We start from the raw sequence: 16,700 nt of genomic DNA on the forward strand, positions 1-16,700 counted from the left end.
AAAAGCACTGTGCTGCTTGTTAGGCACAGTCTAGAGTCTCATACTTCGAGTACAGGGGTGGGTATAATTAACATCTGTCTAGAAGAAAATGCTCATCCTAAAACTGTGAGAAACACTGAGGCAGATGCACCCATGAAACCATGCTATATATTTAAACTTTCAGAGGCTCCACACATTGTGTAGCAGAGTGGACTTTGAAGACTTTTGGGGATAGGAGCCTGTGCTGTAGCCACAGTTGAAACCCTAAATATGCTATAATTGATCAGGTCTATTCCTGAGGTCACAGTGCCACAGTCATCATTGCACCGGAGGCCTTCCATGGCTTGGTAACCACTGTGCTGTAATTGAGGTTTGTGGCTTTACATGCGAGCACATTTCTCGTGTGTGGTTTTAAGATGATGAACAGGAAGGTAGCCTTAGCAGGCCATGGGATTCTTTGATGGGGAGTCACCCATCAATGGGTGGACACTGCAAAGTTCAATTTAAAAACAGTCAAATCCAGTAGTAAAGAGACCACATTTCAAATCTGTATCCACTTCTATTATTCATTGGCCATCATCTATTCCTGGTAATTTGCATTAAATAAGTGAAATACACGAAGTCTGTGTAGCTTATCAATTGCAAAGTCAAGCAGCTAACAGGTCATCTGAGGTCTTTTCAATTTTATACTTTGTTGAAACAATAACGTCAACAACTGTTTTGTGGACAAAATACCTAGTTTCATTTTCTGTATCAAAAAGATCTTGGGCATCACCTAATTCAATGGTTATGGTTTGCCTCAGACACCACAGAATTAAAAGAGTCTTGGTGGCTTTCCTCTCAGTCATTGTCACGACTGATAACTCTCTCCATCAGCTTCGCCTGAAGGTAAAACATTCTAAGAAGAATGAGGTGTCATCTCTTCCCCTTCTTGGGTTACCTGCCTGACCCTGAAAAGGGAACTCAATGATTCCTGTGTTAAGTCAGTATGGTTGGCAACCAGCTATAGCTGGGAGAGCCAGCCAGGGGCCTTGCCAATCCCCAGGAGAGGATGGCTGCTCTGGATTTTCAGATTGTCCAGTACTAACACTGCATCCCAAGGTGCCCTCTAGGTCTCTGTAAAAGTAAAGAGCAGGCAGAGACTGTCTTCCCAGTGTAAGCTGTACAAGTTCTGTCACGGAGGATTAATTCTCTGCTCTTTTCTGCAGTCACATAAAGCCTGTGACATCACAGCCGATAGACCCTATCCTATTCTGGATGGTGACCATCGGAAGTACAAAACGGAGAAGCTAGGTAGCCGAAGCATGAAGACGCAGGAGTATATTCGGCAAACAAGTCTTGCAATTGAGAGCAAACATAGAGCTAGAAAGCAAAAGCTCCCAGATCAGTCTGATATTTCCATTAGGTGACCCCTTAAATGGAAGATTTTAATATATCGTGTATTTTGTTTTGTTTTGTTTTGTTTTTAAACTTATATAAGTGACAAGGGCAAAAGCAAAATGAGGAATGATTTATTGCCAGGCAATAGCGCTTAAACTCAGTGTGAGCCACGTTGTATTGTGAGAGTTAAACATCTGGATGCTTAAAGGCTTATAGACTGTCAACATGGCCTGACAAACAAACAAGACAGGACAGACATGCTTCCGTCATGCTCGCCCGTGACCATCAAGGAAACAGAAATCAAATAATCATGGGAGTTGCAGGTACCTTTGGTCCAGGAAGTCCATGGGGCCCCTAGAAATGGGAAAAGCACAGCTTTAATTAAAACCTGACTCATTGCTTCCTTGTAGAAGTGAGTATTGTATCAAGTATAAAATGAGATGTGAAACAAGAATCTTCTTGTTTGAGCTACAGCCAGAGGCAGGTCAGTGGGATGTTATTTATTACCTACCAAATGTTCCTTCCAGCTCTTGGATTGCTCTGTAATAGGAAATTCATTAAGAGCAATTCTGTCTGTTAAATGCCTACAAGAGGGAGAAAACTGCTGGGGTTTTCACGGAAAAAAAAATTAGGCAAAAAGAGAAACCCCTGTTTTGTATTTACATTACAGGTACTTCTCAAATTTCCATTTTATAACCTGGTGGAGAATATTTGAGATGATTCATGGATTTTTATGGAATAGACGTAGGACCTAAAAGTCAGAAATTTAGAGGGAAAAAAAACAGCATCCCCACAGCCTGAATAGGAAGAAAGAGAAGGCCTTTGTCTGTGATTCTTCATGGCCACTGTGTTGAAGAATCTCAAGGAGATGGAAGATGACGGCCAAGCATGGCAGTCTGGGGGTCATTCATCAGGGAGGGCTAAGCACTGTGATTTGGATTGTATTTATTGTTACAGAAAATGCATCCGCTAAGGCTCTTCTAATAGTTGTTTATCAAGGAAAGGAGGTCATAATAAATGCTTGAATCAGGATTAAAAGAACGTTATTTTGCAGAAAATACAAATATAGAAGCTAATTATCAATTTAAATTAACCGAAGGTTATTGTGGATTGCTTTGAACTTTTACAGAGTCTAATGAGCTATTCAGGGAGATGCATATTTAAATATCCATCAGTGGAATAAAACAGAGCAAAAAATAACTGTCTATGTATGCCGAGATTTTTATTTCATAAGTTTACATTAATGCTTTCCCTTTTGATAAGCTGTGGATAAACATTTTTGAGGGAAGTATTCATTACTGAGTATTCTTAGCTCTTGTTAACAATGGTTTAAAATTCCTTTAAGCTAATTAACTTTATCATTTGAACACGATGTAGCATTTCCTAACTTAACCTTCTAACTTAAAGTAAAAAGGGTACAGAAATCCCAGAACATGCCATTTAATTAATTCTTAATGAACTGTTTCCTATTAAGAGAACAAGGTTAACTGAAATTGTTTACCAAAGAAAGGAGGCAATTAGTATGTCCTGGGTGACCAGGCTACCCTGTGTGGCTGGGATCATACCCACAATGCCCCCTCTAGAGTGCAGTTGGAGCCAACTGTGGCCACAATTGACTTAATCTACTTTATTGATGTCTTCCGGTGTATGAAGACACCCGAGAGATGAGTGTAACACTAGAGCCTGCTTGCTGTGTTCCTTGCTGTGTCAAAAGCACTCGAAACACTCCGCTGTCCATACTCTAGCCTAAACACAACTGTCGGTACTCCAACAGTTAGGGAATCACACTTGTTTCATAGCTGCCATTCCCACTGGAAGTTCTACAAGGTCAGGGCTGCTGTTTCCATCACTTGCTGGGAGACAACGGCAGCAAACACTGCCCCGGCTCAATGAATCACCAGAAGTGCCATTAACATGGAAGGAAAAGAAAAGATCCGGTAACCTACATGATCTGTGGAAGCCAGCTTCAGACTTCATCACACTGTTTTACACAAATATCCTGATCGGATAGTTCAGTGAAGGGTCTTAAGCGTCAGAGCTGGTTAGAAATGTTCTTCACTGGCTCCATTATTGCTTTAACTTTCTACTAACAGACTACAGCAGCGACCGGTTAAAATGATTTGTCGTGTTCATACAGTGTCGGGGTAAAGCTTGCCAGATCTGTCTCTCCGCAGCTCTGTCTCATTCTCTCTAACACATGTGTTTAGTGGAATGAAAGGCAGCACAGAAAAGTAGCCGGAGTACCTCGTTTTTTCTGTCCCCTCCACAGAGAGCAGGTACAAAACGCAAGCAGACTCGGTTCATCCTCTGTCCTATTGAACTCATAGACACTCATAGGTAAACGATTACATTTCAGAGACAAGGGAAACTTACCATGGGACCAGGTGGGCCATGGGGACCTGGAGGGCCTGGTGGGCCTATGATCTGCATGTTCAAAAAAAAAAAAGGCAAACATGGATATGGTTACTTCATTTAGATAAGGCAGTCCAGTGTGGGTCTTGGTCTAGGGCTCTGCTAATGCCATCAATAGTCACAGAGGAGAAAGGACACAATTAGGAGTGATATGCTCAACTCTCTGGCTTTAGAAATTCCTCTATGAGAATCAAATAACTTCAAACACTGCAGCCATTCTCTGAAACCAGAATAAATCAAAACTATATTAAAAGGAAAGGAAGCAACTGATTATTGAGAAATTCTACAATGCTGCAACCACAGTTAAACCCTCGGTTATTTCACCAAGCACAAATAGGACTCTGGAGAAAAAGAGAACGTGAGTTCTTATTTCACCAGGCCTTCCCTATAAGCATTATGAGAAATCCATTGATTTTTCTCCCCAGAGCTCTGCAAAACTGCTTCAAACTCATACAGGGAGAGACTGTGCATCTCAGAAGTGTAAGACCAACCTATAGCATGTATAGTTTGATCCACCACACAGATTTCTACTAATGATTAGCCATCTGGCACAGGGGGATCTAGGCAAAGGACCATCCCACGTGAAGGTGAAAGGTTGCCCCGTTGACTTACAGAAGGCCCCTGAGGACCTGGCAAACCGGAGTCTCCTTTCTCTCCTTTTACTCCATTGGCACCCTACAAATAACCAGGAAACAGAGTTTAGCATGAAGGTTAATTCCAGGGTCTAAAAGACAACTGAAACCACGACTCCCTTGAAATTTTATATTATGCACATAATTCATAAGAAGCTTTATCTCCACACATTTTAGTTCAAAGCAGTAATATTTACAGAAACTCTAAGGATTATGGGTGCTATGTAGAGTGAAATACAAAGTAAATAGAAACTACGCTGAGCTTGATTTTACAGCAGTAAATACACTGGATTATGAATAATGCTATTTTTTAAATGCTGTGCTCACTTTAAATAGTGCAGGTGAGACTTTAGTTCCGCTGACATTTGTTTATCGTATCTTGTTTGCAATTGGGTAGAAGAGCCAGGTAGCCCAGGCCTGAGATCTTGGCTCCTTGAGAAATGGAGGCAGAATGATCAAACATGCACAGCCAGCTCGTGTTTCAGAGCGTGCTTAAGCTGGCCTATGCAAGGTTTTAACCTAGAAAGGACTGGAGATATAGCTCAGTGGGTATGGGCAGGTATGGGGCTCTAGGTTTAATCCCTTGTTACTGGGGCTAGGGTGGGATGGGTGGAGGGTGGGAAAGTTTCTACGCCTTTTCTTATAATTTCTAAATTTTTCCTTCTCAAGTTTCAGAAGAGCAATGAGCCATGAGGGAGGAACACCGTCCTTGTATGGACACACAAGACTAATCTGTCCTTTAACAGCTCTAAGTTCTGCTGCTTTGTACTTGTTTGTTTCTTTAGTGTGGCCTATTTTATAATAGTTACTTGACCATACATACTAGATTCAAATGGCCAGTACCACTGGCTTTATCTTCCAAAGAAAATAATTCAGGGGAGGGAAAATAAAGAAAGACATGAACACGTGCTTTTTAAATGACCTAACTATAAAGTTTTAGTTCCCTTCTTAGAAAAACCAAGCAACAACATTTCGAGTATTTCCAAAATAAAGATAGTCTGGCAATTCCTGGCTGAGTACAGCTGAGAATACAATTCTTCGCTAGCCATTTCTTCTCCCGAGAGTACATCATCACGTGTGCACGTACCGGCAATCCAGGAAGTCCCAGTCCTCCTTTTTCACCTGGCACACCTGGGTCCCCCATGTCTCCCTTGGAACCTTTGAGTCCCTACAAGTTACAGAGTTTGCATGTGAGCAGTGCAGTGACATGATGATAGGCACATCCTAGGGCCAATGGGATTCCAGGTAAATCTGCCAAGAGGTGGGAGCAAGCTGAGATGGTCATGACTTTGGCTCTCAGGCATTTTCTACATTGGATCAATGGTATTTCCCCATGTAATAGGATTACGTTCTATAGACCATTTAAATAGGAAAAACATGAACTCGGGTTTTGGCGTTATTTCTCCTGGTTTCATCAATTTGCTTGGCAACTCTGGCCAGTCCAGAAGACAGTGTAATGACTGTAATTCTCAACAGTACAGCAAACATTTGAACCAGGACTCAGGGTTACAACAGGCAAGGTCCAAGTCAATGTTCCCATCTCTACATGGTTGTTCCTGCCTCATCACTGTGCGTGTACGTTCTAGCTGTCATCAGTTTCCAGCACCAATGTGCAATCGGTGCTTTCAAGCACCCCGTTTGTCCAGTGTCCCCTGTTTGGTTCTCACGACATCTCTGCACGGTGAGCCAGAGTGTAATTACTATTCTTTTGCAATGAGAAAATAGATGTGTGGGTTTTGAATGCTAACAAATGTGAGTGGTGGAACACTAACATTACAATTAATTAATATTTTTAATCATTTTCATCCTAGCAACTTGTGGCAACAGGACCAGATGGCCCTGGTTACTATGGTAGGGATTCACAGGCTACACAGACTCATTGTAGGGACAAGAACACATGCTAATTTCGTTAACTATCTTTATACTGAGCTCAGAACCGCATACTGGAGGAGTTCGAAAGTACCAGCAAAGATAAATGTATCTTGCTGGTTACGGTTGGGGATTTTGTGACGGGGAAAGCAACACGGTCAATTCAATGGGGTTAGTGGGAGAACAGAACCTTGCAAAGCCTAGAGAAAAACCACCTAGCTACTGCATATGTTGTATGTGTGGGGATATTCAGTGGGTCATTATGAATTTCTAGTTTATTATCTTTAATTACTAACAATGGGTAAAGATAACCTTACGTGTAACCTTTGTCACGGAAAATTGATTAAATTACCTTTCTATACTATTTCTTTAATGTGACAGTATACGACTTTAATATCCAACTCTGTTACTAAAAATAACTCTTTTTCTAAAGTGTTTTGATTTGTTTTGTTTTGTTAGAATACTTTCTCCTGAAGAGTGTATTGTTGATTTAGACTATCAAGAATTCCTTTGATTTCTTATTCATTAATTCAGGATATTTCTTAAATTTATTCAATAGTATTCTTTCTTATTCTGTGTGTGGGCCTGAATATGTGTGGAGCCCAAAGGAGGGCACCTAACATCTTGGAATTGGGGTGCTGGCTGATGGGGGAGCTGGGAACCAAACCCAGGTCCTCTGCAAGGGCGACAAGTGCTTCTGTCACCATGCCCTCTTTCTGGCCCATGAGCCACTTCTTGAGAAAATAACAGACGTCCACAAAACCTCACAGATTTTGAAACTAATCCTTGTGGTTTGATCCCGAATGCTGTCTGCATTCTCTTAGCAAAATTCTTAAAAGGTAGAGTTGCCAAGCCACAGCCGACTTGCCAAGTTCAGCCTAGGGACTGTTTTTTATTTACGTTGAATTAAAACAAAAAGTAAGATGTGTTTAAGGAAAAGAATACACTACAGAAACAATATATACCCACAAAACCTGAAGTCTCTACTGTCCAGACTGTGCAGAACCTTTGCCAATGTCTGACTGAGGGTACTCTGAAAGATGCTGCTGCAGTGTACATAGCTATAATGATTTACTTTTTGCCTGAGTTTTCAAACGATCTAGAAAATTACGGGGGGAATCATTATTCAGGAAAAGGAGACATCAAATACCTGGAGTTAAGCTATACTATTATTTGCAAAAACTATGGCCATTGATTTTTGATGTTGAATTGTTTTATATTCACTGAAAAAACAAAACAAAGCAGAAACAACAACAACAACAACAACAACAACAACAACAAAAAAACCCCAACCAACCAATCAACCAACAAACCAACTCAAAGCTGTTCTTACTGATGAGGTAATGACTTTAGAGTCTACTAGAATCTGTTGAGGTAGACTGATAGGTCAGTAGTATTAAGAACAAAACCAAAGTAATGCATAGCTTTACATTTCTGCCAACCCAATTTATATCTAACTTAAAACCAATCATGTATTTAGAGTTCATGTGGAACAAATGCTGGAGACAAAAGAGACAGTGCATCATGTCAAAAGACACGACTTTTGCCTTTAAACGTATAATAGAAGTACTGACCAACAACAGTGCTTAAAATAATGGCATAGATCCTTGAAAATTACCTGTTCTCCATCAACTCCGGGGATTCCTGGAGAGCCTTGCTCACCCTGATAAAATAAAAAGCAAGAGCTTGTTCGAATTTATCATTGCTAAAGAAGCTGTGCTAGTTGATACATGAACAGTTTGACTTTTAGCAAGTGCATTTTAACCTAAGAATATGCTGACACAGTTCATATATCTAAGCTAAGTGAAGGGAAAAATCTTTCTTGAGGATTGTTGCATAATAATACTCCTATGTGGCAAATATCTATGGCTTTTTTCCTTTTCTTCCATAGATTATATACAATGTAATGGCTGGCCAAATCCTACAGCACTTCTAAGACTCTCTTGGTTATTTTTTTTCTGTTAAGGAATCAGTATGGATTCTCTAATTTTCAGTAACAACCAAAACATAACAGGCAGACTATGAAAGAATACAATGTAAAGTTTGTTAAATTGACAGCAATAGTTTAACTGGCCAATGTGAACCCTTCAGAATGGCTGTGAGTGTGCCCTGCCCAGGAAAGGCTCCCTGGAGGACCTAATAAATCAGATATCTCAATCCACATGAAGTGACTTTCAGGCCCATTCCATTTCCTATACCATGCTGGAAATGAAACAAATGGCTTTTTGATAGTATGATTTATTAGATCATTGGATAGAGTCAGAATAGAGAGATTTATTTTTAAATGGAAGATGTTTAATTAAGAACAAATCTAAACAACATGCTAGAGATTATTTGAACAGCACATGTTTAGCCATCCTTCAGTTGTCCCTTGAAAGGCAGGGCATTGTTTAATGTCACCGAGCCAGCCATGTGTGTGGATGAGGCTATAAGGCCCCCCCCCCCGTTTCTACCCCGTGTAAAGTGTGAAGACAGTTCTTTTGGATGTGTGTAAGCCTCTCATGGAGGGGGTTTCCTAGGGGCAGCCCCAAGGCTCAGTGTTTTCTAGGAAGGGTCGTCTGGTGATATTATAAACCACAGTATTCCATCAGCTAGAGCTTGTTTTCTTGGTAAAAAAAATGTTGAGAGCTGTAGGCCACGGCGTGAAACCTGAGCTCTCCCAGTGTTTAAGGAAGGCCGGATCTTGTGGTTTGAAATGAATGAAATAAAAAAAAAGGCCTCTCCTCATTTTGGATTTCCGGTTCTTTGTGGCAGTAGCAAAGTTTATTTTGCCACAAACAAGCCTGCTGAGGTTGGATGCACCCAGTTGAGCCCCAGTTTTATTCTGAGTCTGAATACCTGTCAACACTTGGGTCCAATCACCAATAGCTTTGTTCAGCTGTTACCTTAATAAATGTGAGGCAGGGAGACTAAAAGAACAAGACCCACACAGTCTCCATCACTCAAATGTGGTTTGTCAGAGTTGCATGACGTGTAAAAAAATTATAACACCTCTTCTTTGACAGCAGAAGGAGACATGCCACGTGCATAGGCTACTATCAGTCAGCGATGGGGACTCCCAAGTGTGAGTGTGTACCATTATTTGACTCAGAATATGCTGTGCTGTCTCAGAGTGACAGACACACCCACCTTAGTCATCCCAGCCTTTTCAAGAAGGGATCACGGGAAACAGGCTCATCATATAATATGCTATTAGTGCTAAGATGCTATGGGTAGACTCAAGATGACAGGGTGGCAAGGTGGCAGGTAGTGAGGGGGGGTTACACCTCTCTGTTAACACACATGCAGATTTCCATATGGCTAACATCCCTATGTCTTCCTCCCCACCCCCATCTTCAATTTCAGCTCAAACCTATCTTGGACTCCCAGACTTAAGAGAGAGGCATTTCTACACATATCCATATCCACACTCTCTTTAAAAAATATTTATTTTTATGTGCATGGGTATTTTTCCTGCACATATGTCTTGATGCTGCATGTGCCCGGTGCCCTCAGAGACCAGGAGAAAGCATCGATCCTCCTCTAAGGTTGGATTTATAGATGATTGTGAGTCACCATATGGGTGCTTGGAATCGAACCTGGGTTCTCTGGAAGAACAGCCATGCTCTTAACCACTGAGCTGCCATACCCTAGCCTTCATCCCACATGGTCTTGATTAAAGCACTTAGTGATCGATTAGTGTTCATGCTATTACTTGACTGTTTCCTACCCTGGGCTCTAAGTTCATAGTCAAACCTCTTGCTAGTCTCCTCAGATTAAAATTATATCGGATAGTGAAGGCTCATAATTAACAAGCAATAATAAAAGAAGAGAGTTGGAGGTTTTAGTGAGGTTATTTTTTTAGCTGGCTAGTCCCTTGTATTTCTTTAGATCAAGGCATAGCTGTCTTCTCTTGGCCTCAGAGCTGTGGAGAAATCCTAGAAGCTTTTGAACATTGTGACAAATGAAGTACATATTGAGCTTTGGAGAAAATTCTGGTTCTTGAGATTTTAAGCATGAAATTTCACAAAATCTTCAAAGTTCCTCTCCTAGTGTCTATCTCAGCTCATAAAATCATTAAGGATAGGGATCCAGGCAGACTTGGTGGTATGACCATTGCCTATCTGCTGTTATGTTCTCAGGCATAAGGCTATGTGGAAAACTAGTTAAAACGTTCTATGTCATATATTAAAGTTATATGTGGAACATGCTTATGATACACAGAAAATATTTTGGGGATTAGGATCTATGCTCAGACAGATCTATGCATCTCACTTGGACAGGAACCTCAGCAATACCCTATTGTGTAGTCTTTTAATAGAGAAATAAATCTATATACTGGACATTTGTTTTTAAGTATCCAGAGAAAGTTCAAAAGCTGACATGTGCATGAATGTGTGTGTATGTATAATACGCACAGCAAATAAACTGACTTAAGGAGCATAAATAAAGGCTGAATTTTGAAACCACTTGAATCTCCTACAAGAATCCAATGACGAAAGTCATATTTCAACACGTGCAGCTCAGTTCTGAAAAGCCAGAATCCCCGGACATGTGTTAATTGATCAAACATGGTTGAATGGTGGAGCTTTAGTCTGGAGGGGTAAAGCTAACACCACCAACAAACCCTATGTATAATCAGGAAAGACTTGGCTGGAGCTGTTTGTGGTTAGGAAGCGTCATTGATAAAAATGTATGAATACATGTGATACAGAGTGGAAGACATTAATGTCTCATGAGTGGCTCCTAAGCGTGTCAGTCATTTATGAGTGTATCATGGGAAGGCTCTTCTTGCCTTTCTCTTCCAAAAGAATTAATTGGAAGGTAGGGTCTCGCTTAGTGGCAAGAATAACTCCCTTCAATACACTTCTGCCTGAGTGTTTACCTTTCCCCGTGGGCCATGTTTAGGGTTTCTTTACATTTAAAATTTCTGTGGAACCCGTGCTTTCTTGTTTCCTGTTCTGTTCTTTCCCCAATGCTCTTTCCTAACTTCACATCATCTTCGTTTCGCTCCTCTCTGCCCTCATTTTCCTTCCTTGCTCTGGAGTTCTCTTTCTCCCTTTAGCTGAGACTCTGATACTGTTTCCTCGTCCTCAGAAATAGCATTTCTCTAGTATTTTGTAAGACATATTTTATAAAGACTTGCATTCTTAACATTGGCATCTCTGCACTGTATGAGGTAAGGGGAAGCAAGGAAGGAAGGAATGATAACCTTTGGCCCTTGTAGTCCTTGAGGTCCAGGAGGTCCAGGGGGGCCCTGAATCAAGAGAAGACATAGTTGTAAAATGTGCTAAGTACATGTTACAATTTCAGGCTTTAAAATATATCACACATACCACACAGCTCCATTATTTCTATCATAATTAGATACGTCTAGATACTGGTTTTCAATGGTGCAACATTTTATTAGGTACATAATAATAGAAACTGCCAACCTGAGTTCTAAACTATTCAGATACCCTCTAGGTTACCACACTACAGATGAAGCTTTGATTCAGTAAGACAGTGACAATCGCTGCCCTGTGTTCTGAACACATCTTCTTGCGATGAGTTAACTGACTGATGCCCTCTACCTCAAAAACTTTGATCTCCTCTCCCTCTCCCTTTCTTGAAAGAAAGAAAGAAAGAAAGAAAGAAAGGAAGGGAAACAAAGAAAGAAAAGAAAGGATGACAGGAAGGAAGGAAGGAAGGAAAGAAAGAAAGAAAGAAAGAAAGAAAGAAAGAAAGAGAAGGAAGGAGGGAAGGAAGAAAGAAAGGAAGAAAAAGAGAGCAAGAGAGAAAGAAAGAAAAGAAAGAAAGAAAAAAAGAAAAGAAAAAAGAAAAGAAAAGGAAAGGAAAGGAAAGAAGAGAAAAGCAAAGAAAGAAAGAAAGAAAGAAAGAAAGAAAGAAAGAAAGAAAGAAAGAAAGAAAGAAAGAAAGAGTTTCTCTATGTAGTCCTGGCTATACTGGAACTTGCTATATAGACTAGGTTGGCCTCAAACTTACAGAGATCCACCTGCCTCTGCCTTGAGAGTGCTGGAATTAGAGGCATGCACAGTCACACTCTGACAAGGTTTTAGCTTCTAATCTACAAAAAGATAAAGCTATCTTATTAACAAGAGGCTAACATCTTAAAAAACAATTTTCTCTGTACTTTCCCACAGGACAGTAGTTTAACTAGGTCAAATGTTTTAAAAGGTTAATATCACCAACGTAAAAATGAAGCCCACATAAACCAATTGCTACATCAGTACTACTTTGACCTGCATGCATCAACACTAAGTTCAAAGTCACAAACCACAGAGATCATGCAAAAGGAGTTACCGTGACAGTTAAGGTGGTAATCCTCTGTTGGGAAAACGGATCAACAAAGACAAGAGTTACCTATTTTGTGTGTCAAAATAAAGTGACAGATTTCTGAAAAAAAATCTACTTCTAAAATATATTTTGGCAAGTCAAATGTCTTGGAAGTAACAGAGAAGCTACAATGAACACATTGTCCTATCATACTTGTAAAGGGTTTGAAAACATTTCTAGAATTTTCTTTTAAAAATTATCAAAAAAAATTATCAGAAAACAAAGTATAAAATTTTTTGTTTGCCCGATTTTAAGATTATTTTAATTAAAAATTATGTAGTCAAGGTTTGTCAGCCTAATTTTGAATTATGAAAATTTACTATTGCTAAAAGTTCCATTCTAGACAGGAGCTTGATTAGGAAAAAAGTTATATATGTTTCTTCTCTAACTCTGTATAGTTTTTTTCATTATAATGGACTCCCCATGTGCTATAATCAAAGAAACGGACATTGAACTGATCTAGTTTGTTGAAATGCTAAATATTTCAACAAACTATATAGTTTCAAAGCATGGTCTTCTAAAATATGATTCCTGTTCGGTGTATTTAATAGTTCATAGTTTATATCTTGAACTAAGAGCTCTACAAGGCTTACTGAAACAACAGAAAGGCGTCATTTCTTGTTGAGGTCTTTTGGTTACAGAGAGACCCTGTCTGATCATGTGTAACCCTGAGGATCCTGTTTTAAATTCTGCCTCATGTGTCCCATCTCCCTCCATTCCAATATGATTCCAATGGTTGTTGCCATTTTTTCTTTATTATTGTTGTAAGAAATGAATGTTACCATTATCTATTCCACTTTAAATCTACAGGAGTGAGATGATTAAATTTCCCGTTGTATAATAAAAGCAGTCAGTGTGTTTACGGCTTCAGGTAACGAAGCAAAAAGAGTTTGATGTTTCTGAGACAAAAGCAAAAATGTTAATAAACCAAGAGCAAGTTTTTATATGTATCCAGAATTTTATGGCATCAGATAGGTACTGCACAAGGCAACACTAATGCTATTTTAAAGAGGTTTGTCCAGACACAAAAGTTGGATTTATAGTGATAAAGCTGCTTTGCTCCTAGGATGTAAATAAGTCATTTACTAACACAAGGAAATTATAGAGTAAAGAGAATTTCTTCACCACTGTCCTTCCATCATGCATTGTATTTTTAACTAGAGAGCAGAACTACAAAATTTTATGCAGGTGAGCCATTTTACAATTTGAATTCTCTCAGATTTTCTAACAAGGTCACACATAAATTCACATCCCTACATCAATAAACACAAGTCCGTGTTTGCTTATTCCCTTACTTAGAACGATTAATGCTAATAATATTTTTTTTAAATAATGAGCTGCATAATGGAAGAATGTCATTAACGGTAAATGAACTAACAGAAGAAGTTTAAGTGAGGTACTACATAATCATTAAAGAGACTTCAACATTGTGAGGGTTCCATGGTAGCCAAGAGCACCATGGTGATGGAAATCAGCTAACTTTGCAGACACGGCATCTTGTTCTCCCCCTGGAAGCAGCCATATGCAGATCACAGAGAGGTTCTAAGATGTTGGCTTTTCAAGTTAAAGCCATGTATGCACAGCAGGACTCCCTCATGAACTCCCGTAATGATTTCAAAGCTAGAATTTTTGGATGTGATAGAGAAAGACATGATATTCCACTGGAATATGATCTGAGATAGGAGGGGAAGCTCATATAAATATCAGTCTGACGCTTTGCGATTTGTTCCGAAATGTTTGTATGAAAATCCTGCCCAAAGTATAGGCTACGTCTTCACTTTTCACAATGATACGAACTTAAGCTTCATTTTACTGAAGCAGGAGACCACTACCAGAAGCCTCGACTCGTCAAAGTGCAGAAACCAACAGGCCATGATGGGGGCCCAGTCCCAGTTGATATATGTACACTACAACTCTTATACCTTAAGGTTCAGCAAGCATCTAGGAAGAGGGGACAGAAAGATTCTGAGAGGCAGAAAACCAGGCGTTCTTCTGTGAGACTGTTCCTACTAGCTATGACAGGGAAGGAACACCGTAAGATATTAACATCATGGCTGCTTAAACAAGACCTGAGCAAGTCTAGCAGCCGACATCCCAATGTGGGATGGGGACAGCTCCTAAGACCTTCCACTCTTAGATGAAGCAAGCAATTAACAAAGAGAAGGAGACCTAGTATTCTCCAGGAATAAGCCCCTTAAATGATTATCTAATACCAAGGGATCCTTAGGCTGTATTTATATGTAACAACAACAACAACAACAAAAAACGGTTAAAAAGAAGAGGAGGCTGTGAGTTTGGGAGTGTGTTTGTGGGTGTAGGAGGGGTTAGAGGGAAGAGAAGAAAAGGTAAATGATGCCATTGTATTTTTAAGTATATAAAAACAATCTTGAATTACAGTACAGACAGTGTTAGTTATATATTTTTTAAAAGAAACCTAGGAAACAGAGATGATTTATTGTGATTTGTGAATTTTTAGCCATCTTGAATCAAAACAAAAAGGCTTAAGGCAATGTTCACATAAACCAGAATATCTTTTGTTTTTGTAGAGCAACATAATTTAATCATCTTTCCAACCAAGCAGACCCAGGAGAGTAATTTGCAAAACCAGAACATGGACAGTCCATGGTAATTTGGGGAATGTGGACCTTTCACTGTGGGAGAGACAAGACCAGGGAGTCTAGAGTAGGATTGGGCAGGGAGGGAAGATGGTTCGGGCAGTTGAGTGAGAAAATTCTTTTTTATGTTGCTTGGTGTCAGAAAGAAAAATAATGAGATGCATTAGGTTTTTATTTTACTCCATAACTTCAGCTCCAGTCAAAAACATATACCTAGCCATTGGTTATATGAGTTTAGTTTTGTTTCTCATTTAACTACAAATGAATGGATGGAAATTATAAATACCAAATTCAGAATGCCAAAGATCTTAGGTACATAATACGCATAGTGCTTCAACTATTTTATCTCCTACATCGGATACTGGACCCAGTTACTTAAACTAGGCTCAATATTTTTTTTCATCATCTGAACTAGTTCATAGAATAGCAGTTTTTAATCAAAGCCATGTGAAAACTCACAGTTCTAATGTGATAGTGTAACTGTAATACATTCATATCCATGTAGTTATTCTAGAGTTTTGGACAAAATGTTTCTTTAAAGGATACAATTATGAAACAAGCATCATCCATCACTGTTGAGAGATTGAGGAGAATAAATGTTTATCGGCTCCCTCTTCCTCTAATGCCCTGACTTGATTGATTTTATTAGAGACCCTTAATCCACTAGAGTACTTTGTTAGGAAGATAAACAAATGGCCTTCAACTGAAAATGACTCTAAGCTCTTTATAAACACAGCATATGGTTTCCCCAGCAATAATACATCATTAGGCTGGGAGACAGTGTAAAATCATGACTATGATGGATACAGACTGGATATGCTTTACGGTCCTACAGAACTCGAGATGAGAAAGGGATGCTGGGAGTGTGTGTCTTTTCATTTTAAGAAACAACTGTCAGATTTATTTTCTAAAAAGTACAGTGCTTTTAGGAACTTCCGGAAAGACTGTACAGGAGCTCTTAAAAACCGCCCTCTGTATAACTCTACATTTCCTGAGCTCTTACAAAAACCTCGACTCCATTTTGCAGACAAGGGCAGTGAAGCATAGACACAGAGATTGCCCGAAAATGACCCATCTCGTATGTGGTGGAGGGAAGCATGAGACAGAAATGTCCACTTTAGTATAAGTTTAGCCCATATGCCTGCTCACGCAAAGAACGCTTTAAGAACACTTTAATACGTTGCAGAAAATGCCAGTAAAACTGGAGGATTTCTTGGAAGAGTAGAGATGTGGATGCCTCTCAGGATGATTTGGAGGAGAAGTGTCCCCCATGGGCTCAAGTATTTGAATGCTTGGTCCCCAAGTTTGTGGTGCTGCTTGGGAAGGTTATAGAACCTTTAGGAAGGTAGAGGCTTCCTGGAAGAAGTATGGCTGGCGGTGGGCTTTGAGGGTTTATAGCCTCACCCCGTACCCACAACCATCTATAATATTGCTAATAAAGTTTAAGAGCAGTCCCTATTTTACTAAGTAAGAATTTTGAAAACATTGTAGGCCCCAA

At 39.6% G+C, this 16,700-nt stretch overlaps 1 protein-coding gene and 1 long non-coding RNA gene across 2 annotated transcripts in view; one reads left to right on the forward strand and one right to left on the reverse strand.

Moving 5' to 3' along the window:
• Positions 1 to 16,700, forward strand: part of LOC115030590 (uncharacterized) — a 129,525-nt gene that overhangs the window by 92,653 nt on the left and 20,172 nt on the right. The gene's annotated exons all lie outside the window — the stretch shown is intronic.
• Col25a1 (collagen type XXV alpha 1 chain) overlaps positions 1 to 16,700 on the reverse strand; it is a 411,050-nt gene that overhangs the window by 26,933 nt on the left and 367,417 nt on the right. Inside the window, exons 24-30 of the mRNA XM_021157594.2 lie at positions 12,555 to 12,578; positions 11,464 to 11,508; positions 7,891 to 7,935; positions 5,491 to 5,571; positions 4,384 to 4,446; positions 3,733 to 3,783; positions 1,687 to 1,713 (exon numbers count right to left, since the gene is read on the reverse strand). Of these exons, the coding sequence (XP_021013253.1) occupies positions 1,687 to 1,713; positions 3,733 to 3,783; positions 4,384 to 4,446; positions 5,491 to 5,571; positions 7,891 to 7,935; positions 11,464 to 11,508; positions 12,555 to 12,578 (336 nt within the window). The remainder of the gene's footprint in view (positions 1 to 1,686; positions 1,714 to 3,732; positions 3,784 to 4,383; positions 4,447 to 5,490; positions 5,572 to 7,890; positions 7,936 to 11,463; positions 11,509 to 12,554; positions 12,579 to 16,700) is intronic.

Source organism: Mus caroli, unplaced genomic scaffold, assembly GCF_978045245.1.
Source record: "Mus caroli unplaced genomic scaffold, Mus_caroli_1 scaffold_3, whole genome shotgun sequence".
Taxonomy (NCBI): domain Eukaryota; kingdom Metazoa; phylum Chordata; class Mammalia; order Rodentia; family Muridae; genus Mus; species Mus caroli.